This window comes from Grus americana, chromosome 4, assembly GCF_028858705.1.
Source record: "Grus americana isolate bGruAme1 chromosome 4, bGruAme1.mat, whole genome shotgun sequence".
NCBI classification, from domain to species: Eukaryota; Metazoa; Chordata; class Aves; order Gruiformes; family Gruidae; genus Grus; species Grus americana.
This window is the reverse complement of record NC_072855.1, coordinates 80,665,968-80,687,569: the sequence shown is the minus strand read 5'-3', so window position 1 is coordinate 80,687,569 and position 21,602 is coordinate 80,665,968. Positions and strand designations below refer to the sequence as shown.

General features: G+C 47.8%; 1 protein-coding gene across 7 annotated transcripts in view; it reads left to right on the top strand.

Moving 5' to 3' along the window:
* The window catches only part of SHROOM3 (shroom family member 3), a 151,540-nt gene that overhangs the window by 104,379 nt on the left and 25,559 nt on the right, over positions 1 to 21,602 (top strand). For 4 of the 7 annotated variants that reach the window (XM_054824665.1, XM_054824664.1, XM_054824666.1 and 1 more), the window contains one exon: positions 12,961 to 13,089. The exons of 1 other annotated variant lie outside the window; for it this stretch is intronic. In XM_054824665.1, coding sequence (XP_054680640.1) covers positions 12,961 to 13,089 — 129 coding nt within the window. Of the gene's footprint in view, positions 1 to 5,838; positions 5,857 to 12,134; positions 12,380 to 12,960; positions 13,090 to 21,602 lie in introns of those variants that run through there. 2 more of the 7 variants (XM_054824669.1, XM_054824667.1) reach the window with 2 other exon arrangements.

The window sequence follows — 21,602 nt, the reverse complement described above, 5'->3', positions numbered from 1 at the left end:
CTACTTGTCCCTGATTTCTGAGGAATAAATATTGACACTGATGGCTGCTTAATAGGATTTGGGTTTGCTGTTCGCTCTGTGAAAGAGTTTGGCACTTCTGACTGAAATGACAATTTGTGTTTGGGACTTGCTCCACCAACGCTTAATTTTGGAGGGGTTTTTTTTTTAACGAGGATGGTCACAGCATGTCCTGTGTATGAGGAGAGGCTGAGATTGGGCTCCTCTTTTTCCTATTGACTGCAGAGCAGAGATTTCCAGACTGTCACAACAGATTGCTGCGTGCCCCTAGCAAAGATGTGGCTTCCTTTGAGAGGGTGCTGGTGTTCACACTGGGGAATAATAATTTTTCATGTGAGCTGTCTTTCGTTAACTCGTAAATGGTCGTCTTCCGCTTAGCTGAGGAAGACCTCAAGTCAGACTGCAGGTTGGCACTGCAGTGGGTGGTCATCTCCTCCGTGCTGTCTTGATGTGCTTGGAGCTGCTCTGATGAAAAGCAGTTCATACTGTTTCAAATAGAGTGGTTTGGGGTGGATTTTTAAGATGTGTCCCATTAAAAGCTGATAGGCATTTAGGCTAAGTGGGGTTTTCTGGGTTTCCCAAGAGCTGTGAAAGGTTCTTTATCTACAGAGTAGCACCTTCATGTTCCCAGGAACCCAGCAGGATTTGAGACATTTCCCTAGAAATCAAAGCCATATGCTGATCTGTAGTGTAATTTCCCTTAACTGTTCCTGGAGGTGCTTTGCCCCATTGGTACTCAAGGACAGCATCACCGGGGAAGACCCTGACCTCATCCAGGTGAGCGTGTGAGCTTCCCCAGCCTCCGTGGGTGCTAATCCAGCCCTGCAGTTCATGCAGTAGAACATCCAAAGTCCCAACTTTGACCTTGCTTTGAGCCCAAGGAATGACTTGTGTCTGGACTCAGGCTTGTCGGATCAAAACACAGTAGACAGGGTGATGGGGAAGAGTTTTCCTGTGGGCAGGGTGCACAGAAGAGTTCCCACACATAAGGCTGCGTAGAGGAAAGATGCTCGTAGTATCTTTTCAGCAGGAGGAAGGTAGAGGTCTATTTATGCTGCGTAACAATAGCGATTAGTCCTAAATGGCCTGAAATTTCTACGTTCCCCAGTCCTGCAATTGAAGGAAAAATGTTCATGACTTCTTTACTCTTAGCAGTTGTTCACATATCAGCGATGATGTTACTAATCCTGTTTCTAACGTAGGCTGTATAAGACTTCATTATGTAGACGGCAACAAGTTAACTCTTTACTTAGCAGTGCCATTCAAAGACAGGCAGCGTCCCACCGCGAGATGAGACCTGGCTGCTGGCAACTGCGAAGGTTTTTGTGGCTCCGGTGTTAGTTTCTCATCCATCTCTGTTCAGTGCTAATCATGAGACTCGAGCCCACTTGTCTTTTCCACCCTTACAAAGCTTCCCCAGCCCGCTGAAACTGGAATAATTGCTTTATTGTCGCTTACAGTCCTCCCTATTCTTCACCTCCCTCCTGCTTCTTTTTTAAAATTAGCTGCTTTGTCCACATTCCCCGAACGTGCCCCTTACCGCTGGCAGCAGGAATGTGCGGTGGGGCGGCGGGGCCGCCTTTCCCTCACCGCCGGCACTGGGCTCGGGGTGGCCGGCCCCCCACCGCCCCGCACTCCAGCTGGCTTGGCAGGGCAGGGGTAGGTGGCCGGCCCTTGCCTTTGTTGGAGGAGCCGCAGGTGCCGGGGGCCTCCATCGCTGCCGGAGGGAGTGGAGTCGGGAAGGCCGGTTCCTCCTTTGAGGTGGTTTGTGTGAGCGCAGTGGGGATGCACTGAGGCATAGCGCCCGGTGAGAGGGGCCAAGGGTTCCGTCTCTCATCTGATGTGTCTTGTCATGGCTGCAGTCCTCATCCTTTTCCAAACTCTTGTCAGACGTAGCTCGCATCTCTGCTGGACTGGCAGATACTAAAAATAATTTGAGTGACAAACGGATACTTATTTTTTAGCTTAGCAACCAGCATTTCTATATCTCACGTTGGGCACTCTCATCGAAAGTCAGAGAATCACAAAATGCTCAGAGGGCAGGGCCTTAGCTTGGGCACGCTGTTGTAACTTAAATGGCTTCACATCAATGGGCTTTGCTGCCCACTTTGAGTTATAACTGTGTTTATGGCTGATGTTATAAAAAAGCTGTGATATCACTGCTGCAGGGGGACAGTAACCACAGCAAACTCATTGTACTCTTTAAAAAAAAAAAATGCAAGGAGGTGATCAGCCAGATTGCTGTATTCAGCAGGCTTTTGTTTGCTCTGTGCTTATAACCCTATCTGTGGACTCTGTAGGTACCTGAAAAGCTCAAGTCTTTCTGCTGTTGCCAGGCTATTCTTGTGCCCTCCCTGGACCAGTACATTGGTTTTCCACTGGTTCTGTCCCTTGAACGTGGTGCAGAGGAGGTATGATGAACCAACGATAGCGTTTCTTGCCTCAGGGATGGATGGACAACCGGCGTAGCAACTGTAGTATTTTCTCTTTGCTTTTCTACACTGCAGTCCCTGAGAGCTACAGGTCTGTGAACTCTGTGCACAATGATGCTGCAGGTGCTGCAGAGACTGTGTTTTGTAAAGCAGCTGACAAAATCCTTATCTCTTTACTCAGTCTATACTCATTTCTCACTTGAGCAAGTCTCTTGCTGAAGGCCTGAGGAAGTAAACGGATGCTGTGTTGAGTAAGGGATTCAGGAATTTGTCCAGGAAGAGGTGGGTAATTGGGATAGAGAAGCAGCTCATACAAAGTAGCTCATATTCTGGGGATTAGGCATTGCTACACCCATGAAGGTGATTTAGGCTTGTAAAATACACTCCACCCATCAAGTTACTGCAATTAAAATCTGGCATGCCAGAAAACACTGCAAAATAATCAGGTTAGAGAGCAGAGAGAGAGCTCAGCTGCAGACTTGAGTTGGTTCTTGATGCTGAATGTCCATCATGCCTGTGACACGTGAATATAAGGCTTTCTTCTGCCCCCTCTGAACAGATGCTCAGATTGTCACTCGCTCAGTACCAACCACTGAGACCAGTTTTTCAAAAAACAGCTGAGCTACTGTTCCAGCACTTCAGTAACATCCAGATTTTCAAAGGAGAGCTGCTAGGGTAAAATTTCAGGATGTGTTCCTTAAAGTGCAGTGTGTATGCAAGCCAGAGAGATCCAGCTGTGCTGGCGGAAGAGATTAATGCCCTCGCTTGCTCATCAGTGCCAGAGACCTCATCCATCTGCCACTGGAACAGTTCATGTAAGCATTCCCTTAATCTTTAGCTTTAAACCATTTAAATTGTTGGTCTGAACTGACCTAGTTTGTTTTGCCTTTAACATATTAGGAAGTGCTCACGCAAACCACTGCACCAGCAGATCGAGTCTCGCCCCAGCTCCTACGTGCTGTTGGAAAAGGTTCCCGGTGAGGGCTAGGCTTGCCTTTCAGGTCTCGGGTCTGCACCCCGTGGCCAGGTCCCAGGTGGGACACGTCTTGCCTGACATTCAGACCTCTCCCTAGGACGGCCCTTTTGTGTCTGGAAAATGTCATTGGTCTGAAGGGTGAGTGTAAAAAAGAGTAATTCTGGGAAAGTATCTTCTGCTTATTGAATCTCTCTCTGTGAACATAACTATTTTTTCAGCTTGGAAGGCTTGTAGTCTTTCCCTATGGAATCATTTTAATTCTGTAATCCTGAGATGGAAACCAGTCATTATTTTATATGAGTATGACTTTTGCTTCCTTCTTATGCCTGCCTGCCTTTGTAGGAGCTGCAGTTACTTTTTTTTTTCATTTACACTTGTCCTTTGGAGCCAGCTTGTGCTTTCTTTTGTGTTATGTAAGAACAGTTAGATCTTGTAATGTATACAGAATGACTCTTGATCAGCATGATTCAGCGTTGGGATACCCAGAACCTGTAAAGATAACGTTACTGTTTTACCTGTGCGAGGCAATCATGGTCCTTAAAGGGACAGATATGTTAATGGTCCTTCTGCTTGTGTGAGCTCTGCGCTACATCGTCTTCATTTCAGGCACCTCTGACTGACAGATCTGAGTGCTTCTGCACCTCAGAGAGAGTTGATCCCAATCTTTTATGGCCAGGTCTGAAAGATTGTTCCTAGTGACTTCCTGGTCCTGAACAGCCCCCGAAGAAGGGTGACGCTCTGATTGCCCAAGCAAATCCCACAGCTTCCCCAAAGGCTGGTGTGACTTAATGTCTCTGGAAGACCTCAGGAGATTTTCAGTGATGGTCAAGAGCAAGTCTGTAGATAGTCCTGTTAGTCCTGGGGTAGAACAGAATGAAAATGTCATTTCTCTGTACTTTTACTTTTGTTTTGACATAATAAGCAGGTAGACCTGTTTTCTAAGGGGATTAAAACTCTCTCGGTACAAGATGCAGGAAAGCATTTCACTTACAAGTGGAGTCGGGATGTAGGGCGGCTTGCATTCCACTTTTTTGTGGCGGTACCATTTGCCAGACCCAGACAGTTGTAACCTCTCGAGTCTCACCTCCTGAGAAGGTGAGATCTCCCCTGAGCAGGCAGAGAGCTGCTCAAGTCTCTACTCATTTACACCAGCTGAAGATGAGAGTCCTGTACTTCCATTGAACTACATCCTGAATTACCACTTTACAGAATTAAGCCACGATCCTAGAAAGATTTGGGCCAGAGCGACACAGAGCACACTTTACCCGTGTGGGAACACCAGTGGGCTGTAAGGGCTCCTGAGCTTGATGGGTAGAGCAAAATCATGGCCAGCAGCAAACCCACCTTGTGCACAAACAACACAGAGGTAAAAGCCCAGCTATGGACAGAGTTGGTGCTGCAGCATATGGAATTATTATAGGAATTATTATTCCTGTAATAAAAGGAATGACCTTTTATTATATATCAGTGTGTGCAAGCCAGGAATGGTGGGCTCCAGTGCCTGAACAGACAGGCTCTTTGGGTGGTACCGTGTCACAAACAGTAAGCTATATTTGAGTATAACTGTAAACTTCTCTTACAAAAAGCCGGGAGTCGACTAGGGATAAAAGCTAATTTCTCAGACCTACGGGTTCTTCCTTCCAGCTAGGGTCCGGGTCTTTCTGGCATGGCCACGCAGGGAACCGTGCGCTCCAACCACTGGCTCGACGGCACAAGAAAAGACTCTGGTCTCCAGGGCTGCGTGCCCAGCTGCCTGCCTGCACGCTGAATTCACAGGCGCTGTCTGTGGGCGAACTACTCATGCAAAGCAGGGGAAGGCCCACATTTCAGAAAGCATCGACTTAGGGTGTCTTTAAAAGGGTGGCAGTCTCTGGGGTCGAGGTCTGGGTGCAGTGGAATGCCTATTGTCAAACCTAAAGACCAAAGCAAACCCTACATATTGTGGACCCAAATGCAGCTGGCACAAACCAAAAATGTGCATGTGAGTGCCTTTCTAAGTACCCAGTAATCCTCCAGGGCAAAACGAGGATTAGGTCTCTCTCACAGACAAAGAGGGAGTTCATTTTCTCAAAGATCCTTTGGCCAATACCAAATGAAGTGAGGAACCCAAATGAATGGGAATACTGCTTTCAGATCTCTGCTTGCAAACAGGTACGGCGCCGAAGCAGCTTGTTTGTGCGTTTGTGTGGGATTGTGCAAACACAGCGCAGCCAGATTGTGGGATTGAGGTCAGGTCAAATAAAACCCATCCAATCTCAGAGAAAAGGGAAAGCCAGAAAAACACTGGACAAGTAGGACTAGGCGGTATTGCACAGTCAAAATGCGGTCTCCTTTCTCCAGATTTTTTCTCGGTGGACCTGAAGGTCAGTGCTCATTGAAGTTGTTTAAGTTGGAGTTGTATAAGTGAAGAACCCTCCTAGAAGGAAAGCTGTGAGTCTGAATTAATTCCAAGTGACTTCTTGGCCTCTGTGTTTCTTTGCCCTGAAATACTGCGTGCTCGGCATGACTGCGTCGGAGCCATTAGATTGAGTGTGATGGATGCTTGAGTGTGAGATATATCCATCTAAAATTTGCCATCCCAAGACAGCTCCATGATTTCTTAGCGCTTTGATTTGCCTTCAAGCAATGGCCTGTGCATTTAGAAAAGCACAAGCTGCCTCTGCACTGTTTCTGGAAAATTTCTTCTTTTCCCTTTTGGTGATTGGCTTATGGCACAAAGATCAGCGCTAGTAATCCTGTCTTACCAGATATCAGCATGGATGTGCCTGTGATGCATACAAAAAAATTTGTATTAAATAGTCCTTTTTCCTAGAAGCAGCAGCCAGCAGCACTCTGAATTATTTTGGGTTGTGTGGTTTTTTTTCCCTGAGCTTTACTGACCCATCCGAATCCAAGATGTGGATATTATTGTTTCTACTCGAGACTTGGATCTTGCTGCAGACCTCTGGGAAGAATACCTAATTCGGTCCCCAGATTCATGTGTTCAGTGAGCCTTATTGAGATCTTAAAACCTGTCTTGCTCTGTGTTAGGATGAAAAAGCCCTCCCAGGGGGTTTCACAGGTGGAACCTGTTGCATTTTGAGGTGTCTGTGAAACAGCCTTGAATTCCTTATCTGCCTTATTAGACTGTGGACTTGAATCTTGCTCTTGCCCATCTCAGGTGAGTGTCCTAAGTGGCAGGCTTGAGAGTTTACCCAGGAACTGAGAGACTTTTCCCAGCAAAAGCTTTAGTGCAAACTGCATGCTCTCCAAGGAGCAGTTTCAGTTTAATTTACGAGAATTGTTCTGATGAAAAAATTGTTTTGTCCACGTATTTCCAGCTGGTCCGGGCTCTTTGTTTGGCTCGGGAGTCCCGTGAGCACAGACTAACAAACCTGTGCAGACCTCGCCGCTACCAGCTGAGATCCACATGTGCTCTGTCCAGGAGAGGACCTGGGCCTTTGTGCTCTGACACACAGGGCACTTCCACTTCAGCTAAAGGAGATTCTGTGAGCGTGACAGATATGTGGATTACGGGCTATTTCTGGACCAGCCACAGGAGGTAACAAAATAAGAAATACGCAAGCAATCCAGTCTTTTCACTTCAGGCGCAGCGGGAGGATCTGCAAAGCAGCATGCCCACTGGCGAGCGCAAGGTCGGTGCCCAGGATGAGCGTGGTCTCTCTCCTCTTCTGCAACCCTGCCCGGGGGGAGCCCGGAGCATGGAGGAGGCAGGAAGGCTTACTGTTTGCCAAGAGATTGGGGACGTTTTCATTCACAAGGAGACATAATTCCAGCTCATCAGCTGCTGAGAGCTTGCCTGCAGCCTGCAGGATGAGGATAGCCAGAGGTGAAGCTGCCCAACTCTCCTTATGTCACTTGGCTGACCTGGGGATCTCAGGACGCCCTGTGACATTGTATAACGCGGGGGTGCTATGAGGATAAACCAGCAACCTTAACTCCTTCGTCTCCCTCCTTGCAGGGTTGTCGGATCCAAGTTCTGCTTTGTTGGTGCTTCTCCTTATTTTTGTGTCTGTGCTGTTGGCTGTTTCTGTAGTGGAGAAGGGTTGCCTCTTAAGTTTTGATTTAAGATGAAGGCAAAAAATAGCAGGACACACCTACATATCGCTGTAGAACTTGGAAGGGGAGTTCTTTGCTTTAATCTCAATTTCAGAAGCGTCAACGTGCGAGCAGTTATTTTTCTAGGGAAGCTTTTTATTCTGATAGTGGTTATAAACACTCCTGTTGATCCTGAATGATTTAAAAATCAGAATTTAAGCTCCATCCTCTCTTCTAGGAGTAACACTGGGCTTAGAAGTAATGAGACATTAAAAATTACTAAACCTATTAACGTTTGGGGGTCTGATCCTCTGGGACTTAGGTCTTCTATTACCACAGCAGCAAACCTGGCGTTAGTTTAAAGTAAGTACTCATGACTCCAAGAGGTGGAACCATTAGAAAAATACCCATTTTGAAAATTTTTTTTTTAAAACTTTATTCATTTTTAAACATAGTTCCAGGTGCTGTTTATGGATGATGTCAGCTGTATCCTAGACTCATACCTGGAAGTACAGACAGCTAAGCAGAAAAGCAGCGTACAGGATGGTAGCGCAGACAGAAGAGGTGTAAGGCTGATGTGCTGGGAAACAAATGCTCTGAGCAGACAAAACTTCAGAAGTTTGGTTTTGTATGGCTTCCCTGTGTAAAATCCCTCTCCTCTGTGGGAGTTGGAGCCAGGCAGCCGAGCTCACACCGCAGCGTTTCCTCAATGAGAGCAATGATTTATGCTACTTCCGTTACTCAGGGCACTATTTTTATGAAACGTGGAGTTTAATTCATTGAGAATAATACCTCTGCAGACCCTGGCTGAAATTGGTCAGCTGGTTCAGATGTAATTGTTGGGGGATCTGCTGGGCAGAGGCACGTACCCCCCACTTATTGTCTAGGCTTGATTTAGGAAACCAATCAGTACTGGAATGTGAAGATTATAAATAAGGATAACAAAGACCGAAGAAAGTGAGAAAGAAGAGCCAAGAGCCCAAAAGGTTACGATAAATGGTATGAAACATTTCAAGTATGCAGGTAACGGGAGGTCAGCGCAGGAGGCAGATAAGGCGGCCGGAGGAGGTCAGAATCATCTATGGTGAGAAGCAAGGGATCTCCCTAAAACAGTGAATGAGTTCTGCAGGGATTGTGGCGGCTTGGGAAGGACATGAGACATCAGATGGCAGCAACAGGCAAACCAGTCTTGTGGGGAGTTGATTAATATAAAATAAGGCCACCCATGCTTTCTTGAAGAGCTCTGAAGAGGGTGGTAAAAAATAGGGAAACATTTCGCAGATGTCTGCCTGAGAGAAGGCAGTGCTGGATGCGCAGCGGAGATACGGCCGCGTGGGTCGAGAGGCGCTGCCTCTTGCTTCTGGCAGCTGGCGCTCCCTGCGCAAGGCAGAGGCGGCCAAGCTGCGGGGCAACGGAACTTCTGAGGAGCAGGCTTTCCTTTGGAAAAGGCTTCAGTCTGTAGTACTGTATTCTTTTGCTGTCTGTCGAGCAAGCATCAAGAAAACAATCCTAGCAGGCTATATTTTTAGATGAGCGAAGAGCTGAGCAGAGTGTCTTTGTACAGCTACTCATTCACATGTGTGGTATTAAATACCAAAGGCACCATGGAAGCAGCAAATATAAATAACAATGCATAATTAAACACGAACTTTGCAGAAAAGGAAAGATTTCAGAGGCAGCTGCCATCCTCAGGTGGGAGGTAAAGGAGTTTTAAATAGACTGCGCTAGGTTTCCTGTCTCCCACTTGCGAGCTTTAGAAACAGCACGATAACAAAAAGAACAACTGCAGGCCACTCCTTGCCAGGGATACTTTTTAGCTATGCAGTTGTGAGGCGCTTTGCAACATCCCGAAATAAAATGCAGCCCCGACCTTAAAGAGCATCCCAGCGGGCTGGGTGCTGTTGCAGAGCCATCACGCCGTGCCGTCCTGGGGGCAGCTCGGGCTTTAGGAGAGCGGTCACTCTAAGGAGAAGGCGTGAGTGGCGACAGTCGAGATGCACGGTAGGCCCTTGACATCTTTGCACGAGGGTGGCTGTTTCCATGTTGCGGTTGAAGAAGTAGCTTTATGGAGATTAGCACGCTCCTGATCGTTAGACTGAGCTGCCTTAGAAAATGATTTAGAAATGCCTTAGAAAATCTTCCAGGATAAGCAGCCAGGTCACTTGACTGAGCGTGAGGCAGAAAGCTGCAAGAGGAGGAAAGGTGCTGGGTTGGTGGGTCCTGTCTGGGGAGATCTCCACCTCTGCAGCTGCAGCCCTGATGCTGGCCTCGGGTATTTCCCTGCTCAGCCAGCTGTGCTCTCCTGGAGGCACCCCTGCATGGGCATCCTCCGCTCTGGCAAAGCACTCGGCCACGGCCGCTGCTGAAGAGCTGCTGTGCTCCATCCCTGATGTGTGTGTGCTTCACTGGTGGAAGGATCCTCATCTCTTGTGTTCCCCACTGGGCTTGATTAATGGTGTTATTTATAGACTGGCTGATTAGTTTTCAATGTCTTATTGAGCCCGCCGTTCCACACAGAGCTCAGTAATTATAGTTTTTTAAGAGGCTCGGGAAAAACTCCGTAGCATTTCCTTCTTACCCCGAACAACAACCCCCAAGCCCATGCAGACACTAATTAACGTTTCTTTGTCTCTGTGAGGTAAACCCCAAAGTTATGCATGCTGGCAAGCACGGGTTTCTCACTGTGTGAGGGGGAACACCCAAGCTGCTTACCCTCCCACTGCTTGTAGCTGCTGATTGTGAGGGTCAGATCCGTGTGGATCCATATGGGAACGCTTGGAAGTTACTTACTCAGAAAGCTCTGCTCTCAGAGTTTAGAGTCTGTGTTGTCTCTTCCTTTCTTCACATGTTTCGAAGGCTGTTTTTTCTTAAAAAAAAGACCTTACGTGCTGAAAGATCACTAGGCTGTGGTGATTGGGAAGCTGTAGGCACTTACTCCTTTATATCAGTTTCTCAGGCTGCTGATTACTCTTTTTAATGTGTTTGGCACAGGGGCAATTTCCCAGTCCTGAATATTGTTACTGGCTACTTTGGAGATAGCTGACCGGAGAGAAGACATGAGCAGCTTTACTCACTGCAGGAGTACAGCTGTTGTGTAGCCTGGGAGAGCCAAAATCTGCTGTTTAGGAAACGAACAGGGAAGTTAAAACTGAGCACTGCCGGAGGTGTGTTGGGAAAGTTCATTGCTGATCCAAGGCGTCTCCTATGAACACGGCAAAGACCATCTTCTACTGTGCCAGTATCTGCTTTCAAACAGGTTGAAACACCACTCTCAGAAGTATCTCAAAGAAATCGCCTCGACGTTGTAAGTGTTTCGGCGTTGCATTGTTTATAGCGCCCTGGCAGTCGGCGGCACTTTGGGACATCCAGATGCCTTTTCCAAAAGGGCTCAGCACCTGCATTGCCCCTCAAAATCAGCGGAAGCCCCAGCATCGGTGCTTCTGCAACTAAGGCTGCTAGGCCAGCCCCCAGTAGTGACCCCCCAGTTCTGACTCGCACAAGGGTTACCCCGAATCAGTGAGGTACGGTCACAGCCCAGTGCCTGTTCTCCCCTTTAAACTAAGGTAGTGTCACCCCTACGTGGTACCGCCTGTGCAGGATCTTCAGGTAAACTGCATCTTCCCTTCACAGCCCCGTTAGCAAACCAGGAGGTATAAGGGATGGTCGTTCCCTGTGTGGGAAATGAAGCGTGAGTAGGGAGGTCAGGATTTGCCCCAGAGTTAAGACAAGTGCTGCTGCTGAGATCCTTCCCCTCTGACGGGATCCTGCCAGCGAGACACCTCATTAGGCTTCAGAAGCCTCGCCACGAGTTTGAGCTGTGCTTAAACGCTCCCAGGGGCTTTGTGGGGCCCCGTGTCACACAAATCTCTCGGGGGCAATCTATAGGGGCAGAAGTACAGTTCTTTGTGGCTGGGACCATCTCTCCGGTGTTTCCATACAAAGCTTTAAACAGAGGACTTTTTAAACACTACAGCTGTAAATACATTTTGCTTACAAAATTGCATACCTATTTGTATATATAAATTGTTTATGTACAATCTTTTAAATCCTCATCTGGGGCAGGCCTTCTGTCCTTTCTCTAGCTTGCATTGAAATCTCCTCTTAAAATTAGTAATTTTTCATGGTACACTTGGTAAGCAAAGAGAATTGTAGCAGTTAGCGGTATTGGCGCTTCCCAGGGCTGCAGTAAAGGAGGTTGTGCTCCCAGTATGTAGCAAGGCTGGTACAGGAGCAGGGAGGGGGATCTTTCTAGTCTGATGAGAGGCTTGACATCATCTCAGAGGAGAGGGCTGGCAGAGACAAAGCAGAACGGGATTTGGCACACGGAAAGAAAAAGCAGCTAAGGCAGGATTTGGGGTAAACTTTGGATGGAGATAAGCAGGGCGAGCAAAAAGGCCGTTCCGGACCAGTCGCTTTCCCTAATCTAGGTGAAAGTGCTGCTGCGCTTCCCTGGTATATCTCATCCGCAATGTGAGGCTTAACATTCCTGCCTGGCACGTGGGGGCTTGGGGAGGGAGCGTGGGGGAGGACCCAGCCGGACACAAAGACGGCTGGCCTCTCACCGGAATGGCATCCAAGCCATCTCAGCTATCCAAAGCCCCAGATGCCGGCATGTGCGCTCAGCCTGCAGCCTGCTAAGCACACAACAAGAGGCAATTACAGCACAGCTCGGGCCACGGCCCGCTGCAGGCCGAGGGAGGCACGGAGGGGGTCCTTTCAGACGCGCTTTTATTCAGCGTGGGGGTTCCTTGAGCAAGCAGAAATTTCAAATCTCTCCCGCGTTTCAGTGCTAAAAATGGGAGCGTGTGGGAATACCGGATCGTTTCAGGCTCTCCTGTGCCCGCGGGAAGGAAGGAGCTGAAGTGATGGTTACACCATGTTTTGTGTGACTTCTGCATGCGTGTGATGAAGCGGGGTAAATATTTGTTTGCTAACTTTGTGGAAATATCAGTAGGGGGGGGGGGACAGGCTTCTCTTTCTAGCTGTCACTATGTGGACCTTTCTCTTAGCTTTACTCGTGTGTTCAGAGCGTTCCCTGAGCTCTCGTAAGGTGGTCATGTGTGGAGAGGCAGTGGAACCCCTGAACTCCACGCTTGGGGATTTTGAGTCCCAAAATGCAGATGTAGGATAATGAGGTTTTGTGCCGTGGATGCTGCAGCTGATCCCTCTCCTGCGTGCTGAGAAGCAGCGCTGCGGTATTGTGCAGCTCTTCCAAAATGCTTGTGAGGGGCACTCAGAGGGGCTGAGCGCTGCCTAGGTATAAAGGAGAGCAAAATCTCACTCCTCTAGCCGGCTTGGGCAACGACGTAGAGAAGGAAAGGGACACACGTGGTTTTCTGTGACATCTTTCCACTTCTAAAAAACTAGACTGATGCCCCTGCCTTGCCTCCTGGGTCTGTCTACTGCCCTCTTTCCTAAAATCCTTGTTAAACGTAGGATACAAAGGCTGAGGTTTTTGCGTGTCAGTGTTTACATGGCCTTGGTTTCTTTTGACAGGGACACACACGCAGCGAAGGGATGCACTGACCTGTCTCCCAACCCGCTCAGTCCAGACTGTGTGAACACTGACTTTCAGCCCAGCAAAACCACGTGGTCGGGAGGAGTTAAGTTACGGCTGAAGACCAGGTGAGAACGCGCGTATCTGCGTCCCTATCATCTGCCGCGTGTGTTTTGTGGCCGCTGTTCTTGGAGAGCAGCTGGCAAGCTCCACTTCCCTGCTGTGGGAGTGAGGGCGGCAGCAGTGCTGGAGCAGAGCGGCACGAATGCCCAGCGTCTGCAGCATCAGGCGGTGGAAGAGGTCCAGGACGGTTTCTTAACCTCACGCCCACCTTTTCCCAAGGCATCCTTGCACTCAGCCTGGTGCCAGGAAAATGAATTCACCTTTCGGGCCTTGAGTCAAGCATCAACATTGCTGGATGTTGGTAATACATAGGACTGGGTATAAAATGCTTACTGCTTTGACTGCCAGTTTGCCTGAGGGTGACTCGCTGAGAAGGAGTCCTGGAAGAGGTGTCCTTTCTCTTCAAAAACTTTGTCAGTGGTGGTAAAGGTCATCAGAGATGCTGGACGAAAATATCTCCACAGAAGTGATGTAAGCCTGCTGTGGCTCCCCAGTTTTAGGTGCGTGGCTTTCCAAAACCACCTCGTTTCTTCTGAGTCTCTGAGTTTCAGTGGGAATTTGGCATTCATGAGAACCCTGCTGAGTGCCTATCTGCGTTTTTAAATGATTAAACGTCTTCAGCAGTCAATTTCCTGAATTGCTCTGGATCAGCCAGTGGTGTGGCAGAGCCTGATTTCCTTCCTTTGTCCATGCAGTTTAGGACCAAATCCTACAGTGTTCGCTCGGGCAAAGCTTTTGCTGGCATCAGAAGAGCCTCTTGCATCAGTCAGATGGTAATCTGGATGACCTCATAGATTTTTGTGTCTCAGTCTTCTGAGATTTGCACCATGAAGTCAAAGCAGTGACTTCTATTGGCAACATTGCATTCAGGCCAGACCTTGACTTATTTAAAGTCAAGAAGCTACACTGATTTCCTATAGCTGGAGGAAATGTGGCCCGGTGCCTGTTACTGAGCAGCTGAGAAGGGAATGTGACACGTGAAGTCACGTTCTGAACTCATCTGCCAAGGATGCACTTCTGGAGCAAACTCGCTGACCTCAGTGGAGTTGCCCCAGCTTTTAGCCGCTGCAAACAGTTACGGATGCCGACCCTGCACAGCCTGGGTGGCTGCAAAAGGAGGAGAAAGGGCTCAGCTCTTCCGCCAGCGTTCATGTGTGTAACCTCACTAATTTGTATTGCTTTCCTCCAGATGAGGATTTGCACCATAAATTATATTTCTCTCGGATAGAGCAGATCTTAGAGACTGGAATCTCTCCTCAAGCTAGTTTTATCAGGGAGAGATTTATCTCTGACTGGGGTGTGGGACTCTGCAGTTCCTGAGGTATGTGACCCACATTCGTGAAAGAAGCTCCCATAGATCCACCACCTTCCTGCAGCAATGAGTTATTCAGCATATGCCCTCTGTAAATCCCGCTTGCCCGTCAATCTAGTAGCAGATCTTTGCAGAAGCTCCAAAGTTTAGTGTTCCACTCGGATTAATTTTTCTTGGCTTTCAGAGCCAACGTTTTGCTTCACTTTTCCAGCAATGTCGGAGGTTGTGTCTGCATATCTCAATTTAACCTGGGCTGAAGCTTTGGTTACAAACAGGAAGTTGCTTTAATGTATAAGAATTTGAGTGTGGGAGGGTATTTCAGACTCGGCGACCTCTGCTTTGGCTGGAGCACTGGGTGCAATTCCCCTGCTTGTTTACTTTCTGCAGACTCACCCTAGGCGACCAAGGCGACGGGCTGTCAGCAGTCCCCATCGGTTTCTGAAATTTGGGGTGATGAATGAATGTCCTTAGTCAAAGGGGAAATCCGGAGCTCAGGGCCGGTTTCTCAGGTGTTGCAGTCGAGCATGTGTGGAAAGGAGGAGCACAGCACCAGTCTGCAGTTCACCCTCCTGAGCGTACGCCCCGTGATTGCTCTCTGAAGCTTGCCTCGCTCCCTCCACCGTGCAAAGTAAGCAAGGCCAGGGCGGTGTTGCCAGCCAGTGCAGCCACGTTACTACAGCTCTACCCGTCAGTAAAGGGCAATCTAAGATGAGGAGGAAGGAAGAATTAGGTCTAGAAATCCAGATGCAGGGGTGTCTTTCACCAACAAAATGTTTATTACCAAAGCGATTTAAAGTTCCCCCGAGGGAGAGGACAGGTTCGTTAGCCGTTCTGTGGCTTGAATTGTGTTAGATCGCTGCAGATGTGCTATTTCACTCGCCCCACCGGTGTGAGTCCCAGTGATATACTCAAGGACGGCCATGTATCCCACCCGCTCCTGCAGGAACAGTGGGAAGGTGAATTCCCAGCTGAGAGTAAATCATGAGTTCACCCGATTAGCTAAAATTTTAAACTCCTCTTGGTACCCTATGCCTTTTTTTTCCCCTTGCAGTACCTCAGCAAGCAGTCTGTTTGTGAACAGATACCTTCCCCACACACATGAATGTATGTGTGTGTATATATGTATGTACATACATTCAGCGCACACACCTAAAGGACCTTCTTCTCACCCATCTGTCATTTCTACATTAGCACTTTGGCGTTGAGTTTATTAGCGTTGCCTGTGATTTGTAGCCCTGTAACTCAGAGGAGAACCCGGCTACTGTCTGAAACACTTGCCCTGAAAATCCCCTTGGTTACCTGCCGTGCCTCATTGTCCACGTTACGTTTGGATAATCAGGCTCACAGGGCAGCGTTTCTGCTGCCAGCCACCGAGTTCCTCCTAAGCACTGAACGAGACTGGGAAAACACATTCCTTCCATTGTTTCTAAGTCTCTCCTGTTGCAAGTTGCTGTGTGTTTGATACCAGGGTGGGAAAGAATCTAAGCTATGCTTGTTTTTCCGTCTTTTTAACTAATTTACTGACTGGAAAAGAATGAGGAAAAATTATTTGAATTAAGCCCGTTGGGCCAATTCATCAATACGGTTAAATCAATGCAGCTCGGGGACTTCTGCAAAGCCACGGGCAGGGTAAGCCACTGTACGGTCTGGCTGCTGAGATTTTCTGCCCGTGCTCTGGGAGATGATGTGAAAGCCTGGAGAAGACAGGAAATAAAAGGGTCCTTCTCAAAGACTCTAAGTTAGTCAGCTGTCTCTTTTCCATGTCTGGGTTTTTTTTTCCTATTTTGCCAGCAAAGGAAACAGAGTAAAATTGTAGCAAGAAGAGGAAAGTTGCAGAGGGTCTTTAATCCAGTGCTCACCAGCTCCTCATTCTACCATACACACGCTCTACGTACCAGGCAGGAGGCTGTCTTGGCTTCCACATGTCTAAGCCACAGTCCTGTGTGAACAGTGCAGACGCACTATCCCGGCAGCAAGTACTTTCTCAAAATAGAGATCTGAAATACTCCTTATTTTGCAATTTAAATCATACTTCTCGTGTTGCTTGGTAATGCTTTCTTTAAAAAAGGAAGCTGTCAGAAGATCCCAGTAGGACAAAGTCCTTGAATCCAGTAATCAACAAGAATGAAGCTTGTGTATATCCCCTCTCACACTAATAACCAAAGCCCCGCTGTTCCTATTCAAGCCTGTTGTCTGGTTAGTGTCAGGGAATGTCAGTGGGACCCTTTCTTTGTGTAGGGCAAAGTCCTCAATCTAAATATTGCCTGTCAGACATACGCTTGGGCAAAGGGAAGATGAAGCAGCGGCGCACGGCTCAGTTCCTAGCTCGGCACTCTGCGGTAGACCGTTGGGTGATTTTCTGTACATCACTTCACCTCTTGAGGCCTTTGTTTCCTTTTCTGGAGAATGGATAAATACTCCTTTCTTGGATAAGACAGCCTGGGGGTTACCAAAGAAATGTGATAACACAGAGGTGTGACATGCAAGACCAATAATCATTAATTACAATGTTTGACTGTTCCTGAGTTCAGCTAAGGAGCGACCGTTGCTCACAGCTGCCATCACCTCCCAGCGGTCCCAGCACTTCCTTCTGCAGCCTGGGGCGGAGAGCGTTTCTTTCAAGAAAAGCCATCTTTGGTCTCCTGCAAACTCTGGGACTGCTTTCAAGTATCCTCAGCCATCCGCACCTTGTCCCTTAACCAGAGGCAGCATGATGAACATTGCGGCACCCTTGGGCATTCCCATCCGCAAAATGATCTTTCTGCACCATTTTTCTCTGCCTGCTTTTGGTGCCAGGGAGAGAAGAGGAGGAGGAGAGACAGGCTGTTTCCTGCATGTGGACTTGAGAAGAACGATAGAAAAAAATCTGTATGTACATCCATGTACGTGGTTGTCATCTCCGCTTTCACGCAGGGCTTTTCTTTCCAGTGGTATGGTGGGGAGTTTTTCCCACAGAGTTGCCCATGGTAATGGTAGGAAATCTGAGCAAAAGCCTCTGATTCTCCGCTTCCTCACCCCAGGGAGACTTTAGGTACCTGTGTCCCAGTTCCGACGTGGCACTCAGGGCCTGGTCTGATTCAACCCAGACATCCCAAGTGATGCTCATCAAAGGGAGAAAACAAATAGGGTCTGACATATCAACTGGAAACAACTCACAGGCACGACATCTGCCTGTGCCGCTGGGAAAGGGGCCGGAGAGAGAAAGGAGGCTGGACTGGTCTGGGGCAGAGCCTTGAACTCGGCTGGGGTATTTTTCTCAAGGTTTTTTCTTTTTTTTTTGTTTTTGGTTTTGTTTTGTTTTGTTTAAGACTTAGACTGCTAAAAACTGTGAGATACTCTGACAGGATTCCCTGGGTGGGGAGTTGTCCTCTAGAAGTTGCAGAGATTAACATATTGTGGAAAAGAAGGTTGTGTACTGGTATAAGACTATTCACACATTTCACCCAAGTGTTCTGAAGCGAGGGGTTTTTCAGTGTTTTTTTTACTTAGGGAAAGTGTTACTCTGAGCATAAAGTGGGGTGGGGGGTGCAACTCGCCCTTTCCTTTATAGGTGAGGAGACACTCTTGCCTGAGATCTGTGACATGAAGTATCATTTCATATACTTCAGGTCTTTCTAACGAGTTCTCCTTCTTTTAAGTCTAAATTGTGAAGGGACAGAGCTCACTCCAGATCTCTCCTGCCCCAGAATTTACCAGAAGGGCTCTGTCAGCCTAAAAAGACAGATTCAGTGAAAGACACATCAAGCTGACGCCATTATGGTCCGACTTCTTTCTAATTGGCCTCGTCTGTTATGCTTATTTTTAGAACCATGACTGAACCTTAATTAAGAGCGACATTGCTTTGAGTAGATTGCGGCCTCGCTCTGTCGAAATCCTAATAGGCTTCTGAGTGCTTTAGTTTTTCCTTCATCTCCTGCTTAATAGCTAGGCACAGGGACTGCAGCAGCGCTTTAGGATGTCTGTAGAACGTATCCATGTTACGCTAGCGCTCTTTTTAGATGTGGGCATCTTGGAGACAGGTCCACAGCGGTGAAAATTGAAATTGTTCTTTATGCTTCGCATTTATGCAGGTACGCAGTCACCCTGAGCGGGTACACACAGATCGCTATGATCGGAGTCTCACCGTATAAAAAGGGCCTACTGCACCATGCGGGGTACGGCTCAGGACGAACTACCTCTGCCACATACTTTTCTGTTAGTTTAGAAATATCGCTAGCTTGAAATCTTACCCGCTGCGAGGATGACGTGGTAAGGATGGGCAGCTGCCGCCTTGGCTTTCTCTCCTGGGACTCAGTGCCTGGGATTGGATCCGAGAGGCGCAAGCTTTGCACTCGCATCCAAATCTTTCTTCTCTTCTGCGGGAGGAGGGTCTCCGCTGCAGGGCCCCCATCCCTTTCCACCTCCCCAGAGGAACAGGCCAGGCCATGGCTATCCCTTCCAGCTCCAGCACCCTCCCACACAGCCACCTGGGCCACACGGCTGCAGGGGGAAAACAGATCCACAGGGACTGCAGTTGTTTGCGATGGCACAGAGTGACCCTCTTGGCCTTAGGTCTCTCTTCTATTTCTAACCATCTTTCTTGGGCACATTAACACCAGCAGCTGGTCAAAACCATCCCTGCAGGTCATGGAGAATGTGTCCCGGTGACTGCTGCTCCTGCCTGGGTCAGCAGATGGATTCTGCTCCTTGGGGAGAGATGCTTTTCCTGAAAGGTTTTGCTGCCTTTATGTTCAGCGTTCCCCGTCTCTGCTGAGGAGGATTTTGAAGCTTGCTGGGACAGAGAAAAAGTGAGCACAAGGTCAGTGGTAAAAGAACTGTTCACAAATTGGTCTCTGTTGAGCCATCTTGGATGATGTGTTTGCCGGATGCGAGGCTGATGAAAACTTAACTCCCCGCCAGCTCTGTGGGGGTGTTGCAGTAGAAATAGATCAGTTTATCGGGGCATTGATGACTCGGAGTTGCTAATCGGTCAGCCAGAACATCCCCTCCCTGCCTTTCACTCATTAGCTTTCTAAAAGGCTGAGTTACATCCTGTTACTATCTGCAAGGATAAAATTCACTCTGCGTTTCCTAAGAGAAGGTGCTTTCCTTACGAAATCCTTCTCTTCTAGCTTCAGCAGCTTGCTTTGATATTCTCACGCTACGTCTAATCGGCACAGCAAGTTCCTCCCATGATGTGCCCCAGGATCCTGCTCCGTGAAAGACCAGGACGTGGCGTGTGAGAGGAGGGAACCGCTTCCTTCCTGCTTCGCATCCCAGGGTCCTGTAAGTTGGGTGTAAGGATCCACCTGCAGTTGTTCTTGTCGCGGCAGCAGCGGTCGGTGTTGCTGTTTGCTGTGGTCCTTGACCTCAGCCAAAGCGTGCTGCTGGCACCTGGGAGGCTGCTGTCAGAAACCTGGAGCAGAGGAGTCTGCAGGGTTATTTGAGCATCTTTTTCTTTTCTGCCAAAACTGCTTCACCTGGAGTTTTAGGAAAGAGGGAAACTTTTCTAGGGTAATGTAGAAAAAAAGAAAATGGCGATTTGAAGAAGCTAGGTTGTTTGCTTTGGTTAAAGATGGGACTTTTTACACAGAAGGATCTGTGCACTCTTGGAGGACGCTGGCTGGAGTACATTTGAAATGCAAAGCGCTCAGGTTGTGCGTGTACTCTGACATCGGTAAGGAATAGTACATAAAGAATGGAAATTAGACTGAATACGTTGTTCTCGATGGTTTTAGTTCGTAACCTGGGAAAAAGATATATCAACCTTTCAGTCATACTGTGAAGAAAGAGTCGGATGGCTGTTTTTTAGATGGTGATTCATTTGTAGAGTTAGTGCCAAGGTATCTTTATAAAGTTCCATTACTGTTTTGCCTACAAAGCATAAAAATAATCTACAGAGATTACAAAGAAGAACATGCTCAGCTTTTCCTAATAAGAGAGAGCTACAGAGCTATTAATGGTAAATGGCCTCAGAAACGTTGGTACGCTCCTCGCAGCCCAGACTGCATCGAGCCTTCGCCAGACTGCGTTAGAGGAGACTGCTAACGTGCTGTTCACGTTTCTGTCTGAAAATGCTGTGACTAGTATAGCAACAAGGAGCACCCAGATAACAGCAGCTGGACAAGATTAAAGACTATTCTTTTCCCTATGGTTTTCCAGCTTACAGTGTAAATTTGGCAGTATCTGGTATGCAATCGGTGTTACAGCTGCCGTGGAGCTTATTTAGATGCCAGCGTTGCATCAAGGTCCACTGACTTCTCCGGGTATCTTTGCTCTGAGGCGTTTGTCGTGATGTGAGCCTGACCTGGATGCCCAAGTTATCTGATCACTGGAGGTGTCCATGGGGAACCGGGAGTCTCTTTTCCAGCCTTGGCATTTACAACAGAGGGATCACTTTCTCCATTATCTGAAGTGGAGAATTTTTTACTAATAAGATTGTCCAGATGCTTTCACAAGTATGGTCCAGGTGCAGCCCTTGAGGAACTAGTATAAAGGATAAGGGGATGAGGTCATCTTGTTATTGTTGTTGGTATTATTATTATTATTATTATTATTATTATTATTATTATTATTATTATTACAGTTCTGCATTTTGAAATCTTACAACTTCCTGTGGAACAAAGCATCAGCTCTTGCTCCAGGTTTTGTTCCAGGCAACTGAGCTACACCAAATTTATACAAGTTAAAGATCTAATGATTTCTTTATCTTCACTCAAGTCAGGAATTAGCTGCTGCATTTGCAAGTTTTATCACTCAGCCAGTTTGTCTGGGATGAATCAGGATCTGATGTCATGGGCTTTACAAAAATAGTTCTGCCACACTTGCCCCAGAGAGTTTAATCTTGCACTGTTTTGTACTGCTTCCTGAAAGTTGTGCTCTGCAATAAAAGCAAGTGTAACCAAAAGCTGTTGCAAAATTTGCAGATTAACCATGTTCAGCTCCCCCTCCATCTGTAATGGGAGATAGCTGTTCTCCTGTAGACACTGTGGTGCTCGCTGTCATATTGCACCCCAGTTCCAGTCCTTTTCCCTAATTAGGCAATAATAATTATAAACTAAGCTTAAGGAAGTAGGGTGAAGCAAGGTGCTATTTTCAGGTGTCACAGAAGAACGAAGCTAGGAACTTCTTGGCGTTCCCTGAACGCCCACACGCAGGCACAGGCAGCATCGGCTGTGCCTGTCTTTTACAACCGTCGAGCTCTGTCTCAAGGAGTCTTTGGTTGAT